The sequence below is a fragment of the Cricetulus griseus genome, chromosome 3, assembly GCF_003668045.3.
Source record: "Cricetulus griseus strain 17A/GY chromosome 3, alternate assembly CriGri-PICRH-1.0, whole genome shotgun sequence".
Taxonomy (NCBI): Eukaryota; Metazoa; Chordata; class Mammalia; order Rodentia; family Cricetidae; genus Cricetulus; species Cricetulus griseus.
The window spans coordinates 59,126,286-59,149,976 of record NC_048596.1 but is presented as its reverse complement, the minus strand read 5'-3'; the positions used below and the strand labels follow the sequence as shown (position 1 = coordinate 59,149,976).

Below are 23,691 nucleotides of genomic sequence, written 5' to 3'. Positions count from 1 at the left end.
AGGAGGTTATGCCATGCGGTAGGTGGGCTATCAGGGACATTCATCCCCGCTCAGGTAGACTCTTAGGGCATCCAGAGAAAGACCATTATGCAGACTCCCATGACAGATGGATTGGCTCCACACCTGCCCCACTTCCCAGTCAGCAAACAGACCTAAGGCAGAGGCTTTGCTTCAGGCCTAGCCCATAAGTGCCACTATTATGACCCTGGAGATCAGGGACCCCACCTTGTCCAAATTCATGGACCACATCAAGAGTCCTGGCTTAAAGTTTCAGAACTATGTTCTTGGGCTCAGTAGTAGGGTACTTTCCTAGCTTGCACAAGACTGTGGGTTCCACCCCATACCCCAGCGCCCAAAGGAAAAAAAAAAAGAAGAAAAAAACTAAGAAAACAAAACAATCTTTTTCACCCACTGAATTGTCAAAGATCAAAGTACTAGTGTCACCCTAAGCTGGCAGAGGTGAGCACTCAGACTTTTCCACCACTGCTGGAACAAGGCACAGGTCTCGGGGCCTGGCTCCTGGGTCACATGTGCACATGTGTATAGACACACCTAAGGGTGTAGGCTGCTAGGCTCTAACCCCAATGCCAGCTCCACATTCGGTATTGGCTATGTTCTCACTATGCTGAACTTCCTCTAGCCTTCTCTCATTAACCCCACAAGCAACTCAGGAGAGGCCACCAACCATACAGAAAAGTCACATTTCAGTAGTTAAGCCATAGAGTAACTGTTCTTTCTTTGTACTGTGAACAAGATCACTGTGGGGCCCTAGGTGGTCAAGAGTGCCCTCTAGTGGAAACAAGGCCCAGCCTAGCCTAAGTGCAACTACATCCTGGTGTGGGGATGGGAAACACACATAGGGATGGGACATGCTGACACTTATATAAATAGTCCTTCTTAATCAGCTTTGGTAGATTCTACACGGGCCACACTAGTCTGGGCCAGCAGGTTCCAGACCTACAATCCTTTGAGGACTTCAGAGTACTGGAGATCATAGATTATATAGGCACTACTATACAGTGGTTGCAGGGTCCTGAGGAAAAAATAAGGTTGGGTTAGCCATTTCTTAGACACTGCGTGAATGTTCCTCAGAAGCCCTCAACACAGGCCAGGGGGGCTCTGAAAAACCAGACTTCCTGGGCTCATCACTGTAATTCACCTTCCTACTTGTGAAATGAGAACAATGGCTTAGGTGTGTTCAAGTGAGCAGAGTACATCAACTTCTAGAAATCTGGCAACAGCCCTGGACACCCTTGGTGGGACCTGGACCTGGAAATGGAAAGGCCATCAGTACTTGAAGGTTTCTGGACAGATTGAGGTAGTGTTTCAAATCCAACAGAACCCTAGCAGAGAGGACTTGTCTGGGCAGCTACCCCTGGAATCACATGAAGAGAAATCTTCCAGCTGCCAGATGATACCGAGCACTAGCTACACTGACAGGGCCATCCCTGTCCTATCTCCAAGGCAAGCCTAACCCAACAAGCCACCTCTGTACCAGTAGCCAGTTCTTCTGCTTGCAGAGACACAACCTATGAAACACTATGATCACCTGCCAGCTCTCATCTTCTGTCCCTGCACCCTTCTCCTGACCATGCAGGCCTTCTTGTGTCCCACTTCTCTGTGCTCCTTCTCTACCTCACCCCTGCTCATCTTACTCTTGCCTTAGAGCCTGATTAGACCTATCCTATGCTCACTGCCCAACTGACATCTCCCTGCCTAGGTATCATGCCACAGTGAACAATGAAAGGCTGCCTCCACAGTTGATATGTGGAATGTGATCACAGCCCCAACAAGCCACACGTATGAGGTAGAACTTTCCCTGAAGCATCAGAGTGGTCTTGAGAAAACATAATATATCTGGTCATGCTGAACCCATGAAAGCTGTTCTTTTAGTGCCTGCCAAGGTGTCTGAAACCCTTTGCTTGTGGCCTTCAATTGTCTTGGAAAACTGTGTCTAGCTTTTTTTTCTTCCCTGTACCTCCCAAGTTTCCCTATTTCAGGCTTCCATTTTCAGGGAGAGTTAATAAGCCTTGATGATGTCTATCTAAATGATGTCTATCTGTCTACATGCATTACCTGTACCCTGCAGCACTGAAGCAAGGCTGCTGGGACCACTTTGTAGACTGCAGACAGCAGCAGGGAGCCTGGGCAAAGCCAAGGGACACATACATGAGGGCTCCAGTAGGCAATGGAGCTGAGCAGGAGACAAGCCTGGCTCAAGACGGAACAAGGTGTTCATAAGTATAGTGAGAGCCACAACAGGTGACAGACCTTCAACCCAAGAATGCTTACAGATATATAGACCAGGCTGGTCTCAAACTCACAGAGATCCGCCTGCCTCTGCCTCCCGAATGCTGGGATTAAAGGTGTGCGCCACCAATGCCCGGCCAGATATATGAATCTTAAACTGGCACTTCTGAAAGGCAACTAGGTCAGCACCTTCATTCTGAGAGCTGGAAAACAGAGAAAAGACAACATGTACCATGACATTCTTGGAAGGGGGCAGGCAGTCACAAGAAACACTTCTTCATAGATATCTACCTAGTGAGAAAAGCAGACAAGGGAAATATCCTGTGGCATCCAGGAGCATCCAAAGACTTTCATGGATCCTGCCAATGACCAGTGGCTGACAGCATCACCATAACTGAGGAAGCACCTACACTGGTGAAGTAGTCTGGGCCTTTGTCAAGATGCCTATGGACAGTTAGCCCAAGCAAAGAGATATTATAAAAGAAACAATACGGAGCTGGAGAGATGGTTCAGCAGTTAAGAGCACTGACTGTTCTTCCAGAGGTCCTGAGTTCAATTCCCAGCAACCACATGGAGGCTCACAACCACCTTGAATGAAATCTGGTGTCCTCTGCTGGCATGCAGAAGACTGTAAACATAATAAATAAATAAATAAATAAATAAATAAATAAATAAATAAAAAAGACACAGTACAGGTGGCAGTCATACAGCAAAACCAGTTTCCTCAAAAGAAAAGTGCAAAGAAGGTACCTGGCAATACCAACAGAGTCTCAGATAGAAGGGAGGCAAAAAGAATGAACCTGGGAGGGAGGGGTGAGTAAAGGGAAAGAAAAAGGTGTGAAAAGCTGGAAGCGGGAAGGAAAAGGGACAGATATGTGGGGCTCTTAGGAGATGTGAGCATTGAGAGAAGACTTCTTGTAACTAGAGTGGTGGCACACATCCACAATTCCAGCACTTAGTAGGCAGAGGCAGGATTTAAAAGCCAAGCTGGGTGACAAATTGAGACACTACTTTAAAACAAAAAACAAAACCACTCTTCATCTTTCAGAGGTGTACACTGAAATACTTACAAGAGAATATTAAGACTTCGATGTTTGGGACACTGTATAGTTCAGTGGTAAAGTATGTGCCCACCTTATAAGGCCCTGAGTTTGCTTCCCAGCACCACATTCAGAAATAAAGCTCATCAAATGCTTGGACAGGAAGGAAGAGCTACAGGCAGGAGAGTAGGAACAGGGCCACAAGCTGATGCCATCAACGCCATCCTCTGATTCTGTGGCCTGGGCAACATATTCCACATCAAGGGCTGTGCCCTTCTTTTTGGGCTCCATTAAAATCCCATACAGCTACGGTCTGGACATGATTAGAAAGGGCAGCACTGCATTAAGGGAGAAGAGAAGAAAAGGAGCCCAGGCCCAGAACTCTTCTCAGGCTCATCCTTCCACTGTATCATACACCTTGGCATACAGCTCTCCTGAACCCAGAACACCCATGTAGTGACTCTTGTTTCAGAACAATAGCTCATTACAGACTTGAAGGCTCTGACTGATTTGCCCTTAGAACTAGCCTTGTAATGAGGCCACAGCCACTTCCTTCCTCACAAGCAGCTTCCACAAGAGAAAAGACCCTTCTGAGCTCCCCACCCCCACCAACCTCAGGATACAACTTAATGTAGCCAGCCACATGCACCACACTTCCTGAACAACAGCTGTGGGAACACTTACCATGGGTGAATGCAGAAGATGACAAACCTGCAAGCAGCACTTTCTTGCATTAATGTGTTCCCACACCCAAACACACACAGTTGAAGTCACTAGAGCTCCCACTAGAAAAAGGTGGCAAACAGAAGCAGTCCCATGGTACGTGTGCAAGGGCCTGGGGTAAAATATGACTTGGACTCCTGGAGGCTCTCCATCCTGTGCAGGCAACTGGCCTAAGACGGACAGGCTCTTATTTCTGAAGAGTTCCTAAATAATTCCCTGGATCTTCTAATGCCATCCAGGGGGAGGAGCTTCCTGCAGGGGATCTAATACACTTTAACAGGTCCACATTTGCCTAGTACTCATGGAACAAGCTCCCTTTAGCTTTGTAACAGGTTCGGGTCTGTGAACATACCGGCCCCGAGATGGAGTCCTAATGGCTCAGGGCAGAGGGTGAGTGAAGGCAGGAGTCAGTGTCTAGAGCTAGGAGGTATGACAGGACAGTTCAGGTGTGTAACCCCTACCCAGGGAAGGAGAAAGAACTAGAGTAGAATCAGGATCAGCCTCACGTTCCTCCTGAGCTGACCCATAAGTACACAGATCAGACCACAAAACCTATGGCCAAGCCACAGGATCTAGGCAGAAAGGCAAAGGTGGAGAAGGTAAAAGATGTACCTGCTTGCTCTCTGAACACAGAACAGACCAGACACAAAGTGAATGAGAACCTGAGTTTAGCTCTGACCTGGGAAGTAAATTAGCTATATTCCCAGTGGAACTGTCTTTCAGCCCCAGCTACTGCAAAAACGTGCCATAGCTTGTCATATGGACAGAGATCTTCAGAATGATGGAAGAGGAGGTGGCCAAAGTAGTGACCTGTCTGTCTGCTCTGCTCCAAGGCTAAGAGTATGCACACCAGGTAGTGAGCAATGAGCTACAGTAGTGGATAGTGCTAGCAAGGAAGGACCAGAGAGCCCTAAGCTATCTATGGACTACAGATGGGACAAAGTCTTTGTATACCATACTCACCACAGGTGGCAGAATCTCTTATAACTTGGTAGTTTTGATGCTCTGGAGCCCATTTATATTCAACCTCCGCAGTGGGTTGGTGTGTATCCAAACCATTCAAGAAAGCCTCTAACTCATTCACAAGGATTTATGAAGAAGGTAGCCATGAATTACATGTTCAGAGTCTAGTTACCAGAGGCTGGCATGGATCTCCTGAATACCTGAGGATCCCTCTAAGACAGATGGCCAGAACTCCGAACAAGCTACATGCATGGAAGGGCCCTTTTGCCTCTCTAGAGTGCCAGCCAGAAGATGGGCAATGGTAAAAGAGGGATCATTGATGCAGTGTCTTCCCCAGGCCAGTGCCATAAGACCATGGTACAAAGAACCCAAGAATTAAGTTTCATCCAGTTTCCAGGGGGAAGCTGACATGTGAAACCCACAGGAAGAGATATTACAAGTACAGGCTCCAGTGCTGAGGAGAGAATCAGAGCACACAGTGGATAGAAGCAAGCAAAGGAATGGTAGAGCTACATCATTTCTGGACAGTCTCTGGCCATACCAACAGAATAATATTAAATACAGATTATGGCATTAGCCCATGGCACATGACACAGGACACAGGTCAGAGGGTAAGCTGCTACCAAACACAAGTGAGTATTCTGGAAACTGGAAAGTTATTCTGGGCTGTTGCCAGGCTGAGAGACACCAACAAGGTTAGTATGGGCTCCAGGAGTACAAGTATGCCACAGCATATTTTATAAGTTACATAATTGGGCATGATGCACACTCCTGTAATACCAGCAAGGAGGAAGGAGAAGCACAATTAGGTAATTCTATCTCAAAATAACAAATAAATGTATGCTATATTAGGCCAAATGAGGTGGCTTATACATATAATCTCAGCACTAAGGAAGTAAAGGTAGGACCAGAAGACTACCTTGTGTCAAAAAAACAAACAAAAAGTTATACTAGGCCATATGTGGTGGCTTATGCCTATAGTCATAGCACTCAAGAGGTGGAGATAGGAGAATCAGAGGCTCAAGGCCAGCCTCAAATGCATACCAAGTTTGAGGCCAGTTTGGGCTACATTAGATGTTGTTAGAACAACATATTAGATGTTGTTCCAAAGAAAAACAAACAAGAAAGGTCTCACTGAAATCAAACTTCAGACCAGGCCCACAATGGCACACATACCTTTAATCACAGGCAGAGGCAGGGAAATCTCTGTCAATTTAAAGCCAGCATACACAGAGTTCCAGGACAGCCAGAGCTACATAGGGAAATCCTGTCTCAGATAGATGACAGACAAACAGACAGAACAAACCAGAACATCAGGATAAAATTGTGGTGGAAGAGGAATCTCAACTAGGACAGTGTCTAGAAATGGATTTCAGAACCATCGGCCTCACAGTTAACCATCAACGATGCAGGAGAGCCATGATTCACAGGAGCGGCAAAGGTGGCCTAGGGTCAGTGTCCAAGCACTTGCACATCCTGTCTTTTTTCTCCCTTCTGTTCCTTCTCTTTTCCTGTCACCAGAGAAGGGATTGGTCTCCAAAGTCTCAGATATTCGTGTATGAACATACCTCAACAATAGTGCAGCTTTCAGGGAGCAGCTGTGCTTTGCCCTTAGCTACTACAATGGGTGTGCCCTGAGGCAGTGGTCCATACAACTGAGAGCAGAGGTCCCTCTGACTCCTTCCATCCCCAAGGGTCCCTGCACTACCTCTCCTCCCTCCTCTCGTTCTTCAACTGCAAGTACAGACACACTGAGGTTATCACCCTACCCTAACACCATACCTACCCTCAATTGTGAGCCTTCATTTTCCTCTACTGTTCATAAAAAAGTGACTTCAGATCAAATTCAAAGCCATGGGGGTGGGGGGGGGTGGTGAGCAAGGAAACAGAATCTGATCCCTAGGTTATGTTCCTCAGTGTCAGGGCCCTCAAACATTTACACACCAGAACACAATCAATTCCATGTTGGACAAATAAGCAAGTCATTCTCAAGCATATGGAAGAAAGGGGTGTTTATGTGTACACACATGTATGTATGTACATATGCACGCACACCAGTTTCCTTGATTGCTAACTCCTCAACATTAACACTAAAGCCAGAGGACAACAGACTGACACCTAGAACAAGCTGAAAGAGTATCACGCATGCACTGCAGCTTTCAAGACTGAAGGACTGAGGGAGGCCTACCAGCAGAAGGTCATCAGAAAGGCATGGAAGGCCTGCTGAAAGCAGACAGACTCTGGAGACATAACAGAAAGTCCAGAAACAGAGATTGTGCATAATGCCAGAGAAACTAAACAATATTAACATGGGGACTGCAAATAGTTGTTTTATTATTGTTAATTCATTAATAATTTTCTTTTGTTTTTAAGATTATAATATAATTAAATAATTTCCCCTTCCCCCTTCTCCCTTCAAGCTCGCCCATATAATCCTTGCTCTCTTTCAAGTAATGGCCTCTTTCTTCATTATTACATGCATATACATACATTTTTTTCCTAAATATAATCTGAATCTCTCTATGTAGCTCTGGCTGTCACCAAACTTACTATGTAGACCAGGTTGGCCTCAAACTCACAAAGATCTCTCTGCCTCTGCCTTCCAAGTGCTATAATTAAAGATGTGTGCCACTATACCCAGCTCATCCACAGGTTTTTAAAATGTCAGGAGACAATAATGCCTGAGTGTGCTCTCCTATCCCAGAAGCTACAGGAAGATAGACATGCTATTTACTAAAATGGCTTTTATAGGTTCAGGGTGCATGGCCAAATGGCTACAAAAAGACAAGGTAGACAACTTCAAAAGTAACAGAGTCTAAGAAGGGTAATTTAATAAGAGAATCAACTCAGCAGCTGAAGAGAAGGTTCAGTGGTTAAAAGCACCAGCTGCTCCTCCAGAGGTCTGTCTCAATTCCCAGCACCCACATGGTGGCTCATAACCATCTTTAACTCCAGTCTCAGAGGAAGTAATGTCCTCTTTCTGGTCTCCCTGGGCACCAAGCATGCATGTGGTACACAGACATATAGGCTAATAAAACACCACACACATTGAATTAATTAGTTTTTTAAAGAGAGAATTAAGTCAAAAGGATTGAAAAGCAGTATAAAGATGGAGTAGGCAGAAGCATGGAAAGATGGGAGGACTCTCTTGAACTACCAGCAGTGCCACCAGACATGAAGGGCTGTAATAGGAGAGGGCATCCTCACCTTCTCAGGCTGCTGCTGCTGCTGAGTCAGAACCCCAACTTTCCTCTTGCACATGGATGCCTCCAAGCCACCTTCTGGTCTATCTGCACTCTGCAAGTCTGGGCATGTACTGTGCATGTTATCTTCTGGCTAAAGACATTTCCGACTTCCCATCACTGATCCTTTGCCACTTGAGTTACTAGGAAGTGAACTTGATTTCTTATGTAAATAGTTTCCTCTGTCAAGTTTTAGGTTAATGCTATTTTGGTTGGAACCAACTCTGTATGATCTAGGGTCCCTGAGGCTTGCTGAGGTCTGGCCCATTTGGGTCCATGCTCCTGAGTGCATGAAAAAGTGTGGCCAACAAGTTGTCAATTCATTACCAACTTTGAAGAAGATCTGCTGAGCTGCCAGACAAGGCCTCTCCTCGGCAGTGATGTCCACCCTTAATCACTAAGCAGTTGGAGTGCTTGGCTCTCCAACATCTTTCAACAGCCCAACATCAGGGCAACTCAAGGTGCAGGATGCAGAAGAGAGTAAGGACAAAGTCGGGCCAAACTTCAACTCAGGTGCCCCCTCTTGTCTTGGTCCTGTGATTCCTGGCACAGAAGAACTAGAGGTAAAGCAAATGGGAGCCAGAAAAGCCCACACAAGGTCTTTACTCATAAGGCAAAAAGGCTAAGAATACACATGAGCACAGACCAGGTGTCCTGACAGCTAGGCTGTAGTATACTTGAAGCATACAGGATGGGGGTGGAGAAGGCAAAGGGATTTACCAAAAGTCTTTTGAGTAGGAAGGAGGTGTGTTTAGTTTCCTCTTGTGGCTTCCTGAATCAAAGACCAGGACATAGGTCCTCTCTACTCCAGGTGTCTGATAGCCTGGAGTCATGGAGAGGGTCATCTCAGGAAACAGAGGGCCTTATAGTTTTCTAGACTTGGTCTGCGGCTTGGACCCCGCACAGGGCAGGCAGGGCGCTATATAAACCCAGGGACCTTCCCACATCTAGAGTTCCAGTCTTAAAGGATTTGGCCCAGAACTGTTTAAATGACAGCTCACAATCACCTGTAACTATTTCCTGAGGATCTGATGTCCTCTTCTGGCCTCCCCAAGTACCAGGCATACACATGGTACACAGACAAACATGCAGGTAACATACCCAAACACATAAAATAAGTAAGTTAATTCATTAATAAGAAAAAAAAATTAAGGACAAGGTAAGACAAGACCATAACCATATTAATGTCCTTGTCAGCCACATTTGGAAGAGACAGCAGCTTCACAAGTGTAGGACCAGGGGGTTTCTACCTTCCCCTGCTTGGCTAATAACTTAGATGATACAGAGCCAGTAGAGACCTAGGACAGTTGTAGGTGCCACCTAATCTCACCTTTGGACTACTAGCTAAAATGCAGCAGTTGGTCTGTGGGCAAGGCACGCTGACTTAGGAATCACCAAGCTAAGGTGTACAGAAAGGTCCAAGAGACATTCATCTTTCTGAGGCAGAGCAGGGCAACAGCAACACTGCAGTGACACAACACCCCACATCACTGTATCTGTGGGCACAACACTTCCACCATCACTTCCAGAGCTGACAAGGTGTGCAGCCCCAATGCTGCCCTTCTTTCTCAGCCACTGTGGAAACAACAGTTACTGAGGCCTTCATTGTCACACCTGCCTCTACAACCAGGATCCTACTGAATGACAGCAGAGATAACCACAATTTAGCAGATAAGGACCTACATAGCAGTAGGGTAAAAGAGACCCAGACCCATCCCAACAGCCCAACATCAGTCTCTGAGTCACAAGCAATTGCAGCCTCTGCATGGGACAGACAAGGCAGAATCTTTGTGTTCCTAGACTGGGCCAGCCACTCCTCAATGTGTATTACTTGTGTAAAAAGAGGCGGATACAGGTGGGATGCACCAGTAGCTGCCCTACCCTACTCTGCTGCTGCTCTGCTTGTGCATCACTCCAATACATGTCCCAGGCAAGGGCTGAACCACAGTCTGCCTGGAACACTGTGCACCGGTGCACACAGCTGAACCACTCAACCCAGCAGATGCCAGGTGTGCCATGGCCTATCCCTGTTATCCCTTATCCCTATAGCTATCACTGCCTGGCCCCAAGCACCTCTGCCTTCTGGTCTAGATCCTCAGCTTTACTGCAGCTCTGAGTGGCAGAGATGTTTTGTACCTATTCTACCCCATGGTTCCTGCCTTGTCTCTAGGAATCTACTCGTGGCTAACTCCTCATACTCAGGACCTTGTCCATACAGAGAACTCAATGCCCATTAAATAAAGACAGAACCAATCAAGGTAAAGTAGGCAAAGCAGACGATCACAAAAGAAAACCATATGGTCCTAGTGCTATGGAATGACACTGTTTTGCCTATTGCTAGCAGGGAAGGTGGGAGAGGCATGGAAGAATTGCTGTGGGGTATGCCAGCAGCTACTCAAGAACCCATGGAAGCATCAGGTACAGCAGTGTGGACCTCAAAAGGCACTACCTGGTCTGGAAACATGCTAAATGCCCAGCATAGGAAACAGGACAGAGTGTAGCAGCTTGAACTACCTAGGTGGTGGGATCATTGGCTTTTGCTCTCTGGTTTTTTGATGTGCTTCATCATACTAAAACAGACACATAATACCAAGTTTCACAAGAGTAGAGATCCTGCTCCCTCTCCCATGACACCCATACAAGGTTTCAAAGCACACCCATCAGAATTCCACAAACTCTGGGCAGACAGGACTGTGAATCCAACTGAGGGTTCTAAATATGACTGTAACCAGTTCCTAGGAGTGACATGACCACCAGCCAGTCCTCACTCTTCAGCGTTGGACAAAGAAACCAATACTGCCCCCATAGTGAACACCCACCAGGCTCAGCCCTGCCAAAACCCCATGACAGCATCACAGACCACCAGAGAACAGTTCATCAGGACAGAGAAACTCACATTTCCAAGGAAATGTGTGCCTCAATCCCACCCTTCCAAATGGCCAGATCTGACCCGATTCGAACCCAGGACTGGCAATGCCCCCAGGCTCCTGGCTCAGATTCTTCTCCCTCTGTGTCAACACATAAGCAGGACCCAGTGCCCTTCCCATACCCTTTGTTCTTTGTCTTAAACAGAAATAATGCAACATGGCAAAATGGCAACCTAACTTCCCCTGCTGGCTTCCCAGGTGCTAGAAACTGTGTGGGGTGCCACTGAAAGGACTGACTTGTCTCTATCCTCAGTAAGGCAAGGATAATGATTCACTCTCATTTTACAAGAGAAATGCAGGTCAGAGAGAGACCACATGTTAGAAATAAGAGCCAAGACTATGGTTTGACCCCTCCCATCTCAGCCCACCCACTCAGGTGACACCAGAGCACAGGGAGTGACTGGCTGCCTGCCATCTATGGTGTCCTCTACCCTGTTATAACAGGTCCCCCTCAATGATACAGTCTCTTATGAACCCCACCCTACCCTCCCTGTGAGGCCACTGAATCCTCATACACAGATCTAGTCATTGGTAAGCTCCTATGAGGTCTGCTATTGTAGAGTGCAGCAAGCCAGCAAAGCCTGTCATGTGCTTTGATAGCCAGGGTGAGAAGCTCCCAAAGAAACCTGGCTAGATACAGTCACTAAGTGGAGGCATACAAGTTCTTCCCTCCTTCAGCAGCAACACTCTGCCAATTACTAGGTGCCAGGCAGCACAGACAGCAGGTGAATCCAGGCTATATAGGAGGCACTAAGTATCCAGACCAAAGACAGGGGCTCAGGAACTCTTCTTAAATGGGCAATCCCAGCACCTATCTGTAGGGGCAATCCCTGGTCTTGTTAAAGCCCTGGGGAGATGATACTTGAGAGGAGCCATATGAAAGTCAGAGGATCTCTGCTTCAAGTCACAAATCTGCCAGGCCAAGCCCCAGGCAGAGGAAATACTAAATCAGACCAGAAATAGACCTCATACCACCTGTACAGCACTCAGGCTGGATGGTGGCTTCAGACTACATGTCCATCTCATCCACAGACAGGCACTGGTTGGCAGTACCCTTGCTTTGTGCTACAGCAGTAGGGCTGTGATCACTTCTCATTCTAGAGCAGTGGTTCTCAATCTTCCTAATGCTGCTTCTTCATAGCTATAATTCTGCTGTGATGAGTCACAATGTAAATATCTATGTTTTCTGGTGGTCTTAGATGACCCCTGTGAGAACCACTGTTCTAGAGTAAGAATAAGGGGCAAGGTTTAGAGCTTCAGTCAGGCCCATGACTTCATTGCCCTCACAGCAGTGGTCAAGGGATAAAGGCAGGGTGAAACAAGATGGTAACTATCCTTCTTCACTCTCTCCAGATACTGGGAAACAAGCTCACAGTGAAGGGCAACTATTTCCCCAAGGCAGGCTCATGAAAAATGCACAAGGGAAGGAGTCTCTGAAGTGGGCTCAATCCTAAGCAGGCCTCTGTGGTTCCAGTGGCACCTCCATCTGGCATGTGTTCCCATCATAATATGAGGTATCTCCTTTTAGAAGAGAGTGACTAGGAGAGCAATGGGCACAGCAGCTGCTCATGGCCTCATTGCCTTGAGCAATGAGGAACCTGAAGGGAAAGAAGAGAGAGAAAGAAACAGGGAGAATATAAGGGGCAAGAAAGGCAAGTAGCCACATCCTGCCCAGACAGGGACAAGAAAGGAGACTAGGGCCTTAGAGAGGCCAGCCAGATACCTGGATGAAGCCATGCTGAGTGGACCAAGCAAGCCAAAATAAAAGGAGTCTATCTGCATCAGGCTGAGAGGCCAAGTTGAGGGAAGTAGTAGAAGATCCCAAAGGAAGACACCAGGAGGCAATGATCCTAGCAGGAGAACAGAATGAAGGGTAGATTCCATATAGGAAGTCTTCCCACCAAAAGACCACAGCAGATCAGCATGCAGAGGCTGCCAAGTCCCAGAGGTAGGGGGGCATTGGCAAGAGACTGCTATACATATCAAGGATGACCTTTTTTAAAGCAGTCCACTAGAAACTGAAGAGATGGCTCAGTGACAAAGAGACTGGCTACTTTTCCAGAGGACCTAGGCTTGATTCTTAGCACCCTGGTGGCTCACAACTGTCTATAACTCCAGTTCCAGGAGCTCTGATGCCCTCTTCTGGCCTCCATAGCACCAGGCATGCATATGGTACACAGACATACAGCCAGGGAAAATACCCATACACATAAATTAAGAAATAATTTAAGCCAGGCAATGGTAGCGCACGCCTTTAATCCTAGCACTCAGGAGACAGAAGCAGCTGGATTTCTGTGAGTTCAAGACCATCCTGGTCTACAAAAGAAGAGCCTCCAAAGCCACAGAGAAACCCTATCTCGAAAAACCAAAAAGAAAGAAAGAAAGAAAGAAAGAAAGAAAGAAAGAAAGAAAGAAAGAAAGAAAGAAAATAAGGAAGGAAGGAAGGAAGGAAGGAAGGAAGGAAGGAAGAAAGAAAGAAAGAAAGAAAGAAAGAAAGAAAGAGAAAATAATTTAAAAATTGTTAAGACTTCCACTAAGAAACAATCATTTTGATAAAAGGCAAAGCCCGGGGACAGACAGGCTAGAGATGGAGCAGACTCCTATTCTCTGGTCAATATGACTGCTTCTATGATTCCCCTTGCTAGTTAACGAGAACACTGGGCCTTGAATACTAGGGTCCATCACATCCTGTGGTGGCATACAAGGACAGTTCACAATGTCACAGCAAAAAGATACAGTAGGGAGAGTGGACCAAGGAAAGAACCCAGCCATACTGCTGAGGACAAACTAGTATGAGAGTTTGTCCCTTCTATCCCCAGCAGTAAGAAGCTCAGGTGTTAGGCCTCAGAGGCTCCCCATTGTTTACAGCAGAAGTGACCCTACAGACTACAACTGCAGGCACAGACCAGAAAAACTAGTCACTTAGCGATGGGATTAGGTATCAGGGTATCTAGGAAGTCTATCTCACTCTGCCTGGAGGTCAACTTGAAGCTACCCTGCCACAGAACTCCACCCACCTGCCAAGGAAAGAGGTGTCACCTTGGTGATCCTTAGTACCTTTTGACCTATCTCTCGTTAGAGATAAGAACCAAGACCAACAATAACCTCACTTCACCCAAAGACCAGCTTCTCCTTCCAGTCCTCCCCACCCATATCTGGGCAGATGTAACTCTGATCAATAGAAGCTGACAGGAACACTGTTCTCCCCTTCCAGGCATTTCTCCCTGTGGTGGGAAGCTTCCTCCAGGAAGGACAGCTCTAGAACTACAGAACCCAGAAGGGTCTAGACCCAGAAGTTAACCAAAAATCCCTCTTTGTCCCATAAATATGACTTGCCTCTTATACCTTCAGCCCATTAGTGTTCAAAACAGCTCTGCATAGGCTTAGTAAAGGCCAAATCCCAGCAGAACCAACACAAAAGGCACCCTGGGACCCAGCCCTAGGGGTGGCAAAAAGCAAGGCTATTCTTGCCAGCTTTCCACTTTAGAAAACAGTTCTTTTTCAATTTAAACATATTATTTATGTTTAGTCTTTATTCTTTTTAAATGGTTAAGGATATTTCTGTTTAATGGCTAAAAATGGTAAATGATGAAAGCTACAAGTAACCCAAATCCAGTGAAGACTTAGAGTCTAAAGGAGTCCTAGGAGCAAAGAGTTTGAGAATGCTGTTCTAGGCCAAGGAGGAAATTTCATGTAAGAAAGGCTACATTGGGGAAACATGCTCTGTAGACAGTCAGCACCAAGACACTCAAGAAAGCAAGGCCCTCTTGGGATTCCTAGGCCAGCCACTAATGAAGGCAGCACAGGTGACCTGGAAGAACTAGGGCAGGTGAGGTGAAAACACCTTGTCTGAAGCACAAAGGTTCAGGATCAACAAGCAGCAGCAGCAGCAGCAGCAGCAGCAGATGAACAGTCCCCCAATTTTTGCCCCATCTGCAATTGCTGAGCCATAATCACAGTCAGAGATGCAGAGTCAGCCAGGCACTTGTCCCAGGAGCTGCCATAAGACATACACTTATCCTTGCTGACTGTCCCTGTCATAACAGAAACAGTGAGTACAATGAGTAGACAGTTGTGGTCTCTGCTGAGAACAGACACTATTCAAAGAAATGTGGCCAAGAGCATCATGGAAAGAAGAAAGGAGGGCTCTGGAGAGGACTTTCTTTGGTGATGGTTTTGGCAAAGCACAGGGAAAGCCAAGGCCAGCCTATAATGCTCCTCGTGTATAAGCAAAGTATAAATCATAGCCATGAAACAATACAGGGATCTGAAGGACCCATGATTCACCCAAATAAGGGTTAAAAATAAAGCAACCATTAAAAAAAAAAATCTATCTGGAAGGGACTAGAAAAATGGCTCAGCGGTCAAGAACACAAACTGCTCTTGCTGAGTTTGATCCCAGCACCCACATCCAATGCCTCACAATCTTCTATAATTCTAGCTTTGGGGAGATTTAATTCCTCTAACCTTGTGGGCACTTGCACTCATGTACACATAGCTACACACACACACACACACACACACACACACACACACACACACACACACACCTTTAAAAATAATAAAAATAGGGGGCTGGAGAGATGGCTCAGAGGTTAAGAGCACCAACTGCTCTTCCAGAGGTCCTGAGTTCAATTCCCAGCAACCACATGGTGGTTCACAACCATCCGTTATGAGATCTGGTGCCCTCTTCTGGAGAGATGGCTCAGAGGTTAAGAGCACCAACTGCTCTTCCAGAGGTCCTGAGTTCAATTCCCAGCAACCACATGGTGGTTCACAGCCATCCGTTATGAGATCTGGTGCCCTCTTCTGGTGTGCAGATATACATGGAAGCAGAATATTGTATACATAATAAATAAATAAAATCCTTTAAAAAAATAATAATAAAAATAAATCTTTTAAAAATGTATATGGTGTTGGGGATGTGGCTTGGTTGGTACAGCACTTACCTAGCATGCATGAAGCTCTGGGTTCATCCCTCAGGGCATAAACCATGTGTGGTGGTACATGCCTATAATCTTAGCACTATGGAGGTGGTAGCACATTGTAGTCCAACTCAGGCTACATAAGACCTTGTTTCAAATCAACCAACCAAAAACCAGCGATAGTGACTGCACTGAGCAGGTGACAGACTTTGTCATTATTCCCTAAATAATACAAACTTGAAACTATTTACACAGCAATTGGACCTGTCATATGCTAGAAGAAAATCTAGAGATGATCTACAGTACATATGAGGGTGGCCATGTTCCATATAAATATACTACTTACATAAGAGACTTGAGCATTTGAGTAGCTTGGTACTGGGGTCGCCCAAGGACCACTAGCCTCAGGATACTGAGAAATACCTGTACAAAACTGTAAGTTCAGAGTGTCTCTGATAAAACATAGGGTTTTTATTAGTTTACTACATTTCATAGTTTTTTTTTTTTCCTCATCAAAAAACTTGGTAATAAAGTCAGGCATGCTCTCAGACATTTACAATTCCACTACTCATATACTGAGGCTGACTGAAGAAAGACCTTGACTCTCAAAACTAAAAAAAGGAGGGGGGGGGGGATAAAAAGCTAACTTGTTTCCTGATGACACTGATACATGTACTTGTTTCAATCCACATTATTCAAAAGACAGTTGCCAAATGATGAGACAAAATAGCTTTCCCATTATCCACTAGAGCAATGGTTCTCAACCTTCCTAATGCAGTGATCCTTTAATACAGTTCCTCTCATGCTGTGGTAACCCCCAACCATAAAATTACTTTTGTTGCTACTTCACAACTGTAATTTTGCTACTGTTATGAATTGTAATATAAATATCTGATATGCAATCCCTGTGAAAGGGCTGTTCTACCTCCAAAGGGGTCATGACCACTGAGTTGAGAACTGTTGCCCAAGAGTGTCGTTCAGAGCCCCCATCCTCCAGCCACTTCTCCCAATCCCCTTTCCTATTCAAGGGATAAAAGAGCTAATTCAAAAGTACTCCCATTAGCTAAATTTGGGGCAATCCACTCATTAAAATAAAAAAGTAATAAAAGTAATAAATGATAAAAACTACTTGATTGTAGTCTACTGAACAAGTCTACGGTGACCTAGGAAAGGCAGCACGGGCAGCCCTTCTGTGCAGATGTCCACCTTGTCAGCCCTTCTTGAGTCCAGTCACCTTGAGTCCAGGCATCTTCTCAAACCCCAGGCTCTCTATTAAAATTACTCTCCTGCCCTACATCCACCATACCCCAGTTTCCTTCCTGTCCCCCTTAAGTAGCAGGCCACTTTCCTCTATTCTTAAAGCACTTAACTTTGGCAGCTCCTTGATTCTACTATAGTCTCTGGCTCATACTCTGTATCTCACAATACCACAGCTCACACAAACTGCCTTGTCACATATGGCATCAAAACAACTGGCTGAAGAGCAGAAAGGCAAGTATGCTAGGTGGTTCAGTGGTTCCCACTGGCCTACAGAAAACCCTGAGACAGGCCTGGGGACCTAGCCAGGACTTCACAAGCTAAGCTGTGTGTCACACCATGCCTAGACTAATTTTACATTCCTGGGCTTGCTCCCAAGGCCAGCCTCAGGCTCAGACATCACTTCCTTGGGGCCTCTTGGCAGTGTCAGGCCTTTTCAAAGACTGGGGACATAGCCCGACAAGGTGAAGATTGGAACCTTCAGTAGGGACACTGCAGTCCAAACCTGTTGAGGGCTGATGAGACTGTGTCCCCTCTGCTAACTCAAGGAGGGAAGAAAAGGAGTGCCACTGAAAAGGCAATTGAGAGAAAGTATCTGCCTGAGAAGCCCACAGACAAAAGCCAGAGGCCAGGCCTCCCCTCCTTTTTCTACCTGCCCACCATCCATGACCTATAAGGAGCAAGCTCATACACAGAAGTGAGTACTCATGCTAACCTGACACACCAAAACAACAAAATACTTCAACCAAAATCACTGGGTCCAAGGTAGAACACAACATAAGCACATGGAGTTAACGACTGATGGCCCATGACCCTGCCAGGGATGTGCCTACAAAAGAATTGTGGGAGCAACTGGATGAAAACTGCAACCCAGATAGTCATGCATTATAGCAAAGGGAACCTTCAAAGAGAAGAAAACCAGTAGGTGTGGTCATGGTCCATGGCACAGACACTGGCAATGCCAAGTGGAGGAGCCACAGGCCACATGTGGCCTGAATGCCCTATTGAACAACCTCTTCCTCCTCTCTTTAACCTCCTGTTTTTATTTCAATTGTTTCTACTTCCGTGTTCCCAGCACCATCCCATGAAGCTACAGTGAACACCAGCGGGTGTGCCCCAGCTGAGAAATCCTGTGCAGAAAGAAAAACAAACAGGAGGTAGGCACAGAATGGGAGGAACTTCTGGCAAGACTGGGAGGAGCAGCTTACACCTTCTTCTGCCAGACTGGCCCACAACAGACAGGGTACACAGATTCCCCAGCAGGAAATGCCCAATGACCTCATCCCAGCACTCGTTTGGTTATCCAGTAGAGCAGTGGAGGGCAAATGGTGCCCACTAGGATCTGAGTTTGTCCATCCTGCCAACATGCTTCCCTCAGGGCTGTACAGCATGTCTACACAAACACAGGAAGTGGGGTTTGAGTGTTTCTGTTTCCATGGCCACTGCAAAGAAGACACAGGAAATGCTGGGCTACCAGGACCACTGATATGGGCGTTCCTCACTGAGTTGGCCTTCAATACAAGCTATACCAGATGACCATGGCAGACCACAGATCCTCCCGAGAGGAAGTCTTGCAAGTAAGTATACTCTCAACTGTCATCTCACAGGCAACAATGATAGCAAGGTCTGGAGGCAGCCTGGGAAGATGCCTTGCTGGGAAGGTACACAGTATGGCAGCACCAAACAACAGCTGGATTGAGGACCCACTAAGGAGAGTAAGCACTGACTCAGATACGCCTTTATAGGGAAGCACAACCGTGCCATCCAACTGCCCCCAGTCAACAGAGAGCGGCCTCACCCTGCTCACTGCTGGCCAGCTGGAGGATGCTTGTGCCATTAGCTCCTAGGGGACACTTATGCAAACAAGAGAGAAATGAAGTGATCAGAGTGTCCTGAAATACACAGCACTCATGATCACTTTTTTTCTTTTGGAGGGGGGGAACACAAGAGACCCAAGCAAATACCTTTGCAAACCCAATCCAGATGACTACCTGGGAAGTCCCTCAGGGAAAGAGGCTATTCCTGAGGGTGTTCCTAGAATCATAACTTTCAGTGGGGCCATCCACTGGGGAGCCTGGCTGCAAGAGATGGCATCTCCATCATGCCTCTAAGCCTCTTGTAGGCATCTCCACTTGCTGTGCCACAATCCTTTAGAAAGCTCTCTATACTCTACTTCACATCCCACACTCACTCATTCAGATACTTGATACTTCCATTGTACTTGTCCTGTCCTCTGCCTGCCTTGGCATTCAAAACACTGACCTTGGAGCCATTGGAAGCCTTACCCTCAACATAGGTGGGCTCGGAATACTTGGCTGGGGAAGGGAATACAGTTCACTGTCCTAAAAGACTAGGTTACAGCATCATCAGTCATGACTGCAAACTTTCCACAACCACCTCTACCCACAGGTAAAGGGAGAAACAGAACATGCAAGTCTCCTCACAATGCCTGATAGAGCATTGTGAACACAGATAGAGCATAAATGAACACAGTTGCTGACACCCATCACTGAATCCATCACAGAACAGATCTCATGACTGCATTTACACACTACACTGGAACAAAGTAGACTAATGCTGCTTCTTGTGGAGGTGGAGACCTGCAGCAACTACATGGCTATTCAAAGAATAATGGCAATGTTCCATATTGGGCTGAGGGTGGCATGGCAGGGGGTTTGCCCAAGATGCTTAAGGCTGTGGGTTCCACCCCTAGCAACACACACACACATTTTAAACTAAATTAAATCATGGTCTTAGTAACAAAAGTCTATCATTTTACTAAAAATTACCTAATCATATACTTAAGCAAACTTGATGGTATGTAAACCATACCACATGAGGCTGTTCAAACAAAACCTACAGACTCTGGCAAGCCCCGTCAGATGTCAGTCGCCAAAAACACTCTCCCAGGAGATAAAGCCTTTTACACTCATGCCAACCTTGCAGACACCTACACACAACCGCTCAGAGTAGAAGGCAGCTGAAGGCTGCTCCAGAGAGGCTGGAAAGCCCTGAGGCCATTTAGTTTTTACTTATTAGCTGAGCAAGAGCAGACCTTCGAATGTACATTGTATGAATGGCCAACACCAGGTTTCATTTCTTTCTGCCTGCACTAGAGAGATCTAAAGGCCTCAAGGCCTGAACAGTAACAGTAGAGCATGGCTGGGAAGAAACACCTGGAAAAGGAGCCACAGTGGCAGGCTGGAGAGGGACTACTGGGAAGGGCAGAGGTTCAGCAAGGGTTGCTAGGCAGGAGGGTCAATTCACTATCATCAGTGGGAAGAGGAGAAAGTATGTTCTTCTGAATCCTAGGAGCTCAGCAGCTTCTGGACTACTTTCTGCTATGTAAAATCCAAAGTGCACTTCAACCTTCTGCTTAAATGCCTTCCCCTGACAGGCAAGATTCAAGAGTTTCCTAAAGTATCATATAGCATGTTGAGGTTCCCTCCTCCAAACCCTGAGTACTATACAAAAGCTGTAACTCTTTCTAGTAAGGACTGAAGGCAATCTAACTATATACACTGCTTAACAAGAAACTCAAAGCTTCTCCACGCAGAGGAAACCTACTGCACAAGGGGCGGCTAAGAGCCACACCTACAACATTCTCCAGAAAAGTCCCAGCAGGTCCATAACCAAGTCCCAACGTGCCAAACTCTTGCTCTGGCTATCCCAAGCATGTTTCCCTGCAGGGCCTCCCTTCCTCCTGAGCAGCTGAATGCAAAAGATAAGGCTGTGAGATGCTTGCAGTTCCAGCTTGATCCTCACCCAGCTAAGAGGAAGATGTGGTTTTCCACTTGCATTTTTGTAGACAACTCTCCAGTTCTAACAATTGCTGGAAGAGAACACTGCTCTCACATTCATACTTGATCCACCCAACATGAATCAATTCAACAAAACCTTTACTTTAAAGCAAGCAACCAAACAATCCTTAAAACACAAGCACTGTATTCTAAACTGTTCACAGACAATGAATGGTCTGAATTAAGAAAATGACCAAGACATAGTCAAAGATGATAGGCTTCTCCAATTCTTCCAGATGAAACGTTAGTTAAAGGGTTAGCTGCAGATAAAGCTCCAGCCCTGAACAAACAATGGGTATTCGGAAGGAAAAAAAAAAAGGCCTTACTCCCTACTGACCACCTTGCCACCTCTCACATGGGGATCAGAAGACAAAGTGGATGAGACCTGTGTGTGTGTGTGTGTGTGTGTGTGTGTGTGTGTGTGTGTGTGTGTGTGTGTAGTGGGGAGGGGATCTCTGAGGCTCACTTTGAAACTTCCATGTCTTCCTACTTTTACAGCAATACTATGGAAGAGGGATGAGGAATACTGGGGCTTCTTGCCTTTATCTTCCAAAGACACTAAGGAGGAACTGTACCTGATCACTGGGAAAAAAAGATTTCAGACAGAAATTGTTAAAGAACTTATGACTGCCAATATCCATTATGTAATCTGTGACACTTAAGAACATGAACACAAAATAATTACCCTGCAGCCAGATCCCTCTTTAAAAATCTCCACTGCCCTTTGCAACCACATCTCTATTCCTGACAGTGAGGCTGAGATTTCTTCTTTTCCTAAAGGCCCCAAAAGCAGAAGCAACTCCCAGCTATACTCTAGAGCCTGGACTGACCCCATCCTAGGGTAAGAGATAAGGGTTCAGCTGTCCTTTCCCACAGAGCTCCTTGTTACCAAGGAGTCACAAGAACCAGTGCCTCCAAAAGCTGATGATGGTTAATCTTTGCCTATTTGCAATGATGATTCAGTCCACAAAACACAGTCCTCTGTCAGTTTAAAGACTGGCTTCTGGTTAGTCTGCAGGAAAAAAAGCACCTGCCACTCATGGGCACTGGCCTGTAAAAACAACACATACAGCAGTGGGCAGCTTCCTCAGTGACCCAGCTGACAGATCCAGTTCTCTTGCAGTGAAACCATATTTGCAGGTAGGCCAAATTATCTCCAGTGTTGGCCCTCTCCACAAATGCACAAAGGGAGAGTGATTTGGAATAGGTTGGACACAGCTGTTTGTCCTGCACTTAAAATGCCTGAGCTTTAGAGACTTTGAAAATGACCAGGATATATCCCCTGCCAATGCTTACTGTATGCCAAACATGTGCTAGCCCTTATCTCAGTTTGTCCTTCCATATACCTGTACTGCACATTCCACAGCTTCCATCTAACAGGCAATGCCTCAAAACATGTCTAAAGAGGAGCACACAGCTAGCAAGAAGAGGGGAGCCAGTGACAGTGCTGCCTCTTGGAGAAACCAGATGGGCCTACGACTGGTCCCCTGTGTCACCCACACTATTACCCTAAGTGGCACAATGTGGCTCCCTGCCTCCCTTGGCCTCCTGATTATCCATAGGGAAGCTTGTCCTCTTGGTCCGCCCTCTCCCTAGGTTGCACGCACTGGGAGGTCAGAACCCGTCTCAGTCGCCTCAGTCATCCTGAAAGTACCACCACTTATGCTGCCCTCCGCAATCTCCCAGTTTCTAACTTCAGGGTCCCGCGCAGCCCTCGCACTGCCGAATCCAAAGGCGGCATCTCCGTGGCCCAGCATGGTTACGTTGAACCCGCAGTAGGGCCGCGGGCACTGCCACAGGGTCGAGGACCAAGAAGCTGGGAGAGCGCGCGCGGCCAGGAGCGCTCGCCTCTCACTCTCCTCAAAAGTAAATCGGAAGAAAGTCATTTGGGCGGAAGAACTTTCGCAGGCCCCGCGAAGACCGACGGCCGACGGTGCCCGGCGCCCAACTCGAGGCCCGTCACCCCGCGGCGAGGGGCCGCGGCCTCTCGGGACAGCGCCTTGGGGACCGGGCCTCGCTCCCGCCGGCCGCCCTCCCACCCGCCCGGCCTCCCGGCGCCCCGCAGCGACTGGCCGTACTCCGGAGCCCCCGCCCCTCCTGAAGCCAGCCGCCAGCCGCCCCGCGTTCGCTACGTTCGCCACCGCCCCGCGCAGCGCCGCGCTGCGCCGGCAGCCGCCACTCACCCCATGAGCCAGTCCATGGCTGCGCGGGGCCCGCGCCTCGCTCGGCCTCAGCCCCGCTGGAGGCCGGAAGTAAACACTCGATGGCTCCCGCCCGCTGCCGGAAGTGACGCGCGCACGGCTTGCTGGGACGCGTAGTCCCAGTGGCCCCTGCGGCCCCACCCAGGAGTACCTGTTCTGGAGTTCCAGGACCCCACAGCAGCACCGTGAAACTTGGGACCCCGGAGCACTCAGGACCGGATGACTGCCAGGAATCTGGGGAGCAGCGGGATCCCCAGAGTGCGTGTAACTTCAGAGCTCCCCGGAAACCTAGACTGCCCGGAATTCTGGAGTGCCCCAAACCCGCAAAATGCCTGGAGCACACCCGACCCGGGTGTTGCACAT

General features: G+C 47.2%; 1 protein-coding gene across 5 annotated transcripts in view; it reads right to left on the bottom strand.

The window, feature by feature from the left end:
- Nucleotides 1–23,407, bottom strand: part of Mob2 (MOB kinase activator 2) — a 52,696-nt gene extending 29,289 nt beyond the window's left edge. For 2 of the 5 annotated variants that reach the window (XM_027408902.2, XM_027408906.2), the window contains exons 1-2: nucleotides 23,311–23,397; nucleotides 2,325–2,453 (exon numbers count right to left, since the gene is read on the bottom strand). In XM_027408902.2, the coding sequence (XP_027264703.1) occupies nucleotides 2,325–2,453; nucleotides 23,311–23,327 (146 nt within the window). In that variant the 5' untranslated portion in view covers nucleotides 23,328–23,397. The other 3 variants (XM_027408905.2, XM_035442096.1, XM_027408904.2) reach the window with 3 other exon arrangements.
- Between the last annotated feature and the right edge of the window lie 284 nt (nucleotides 23,408–23,691).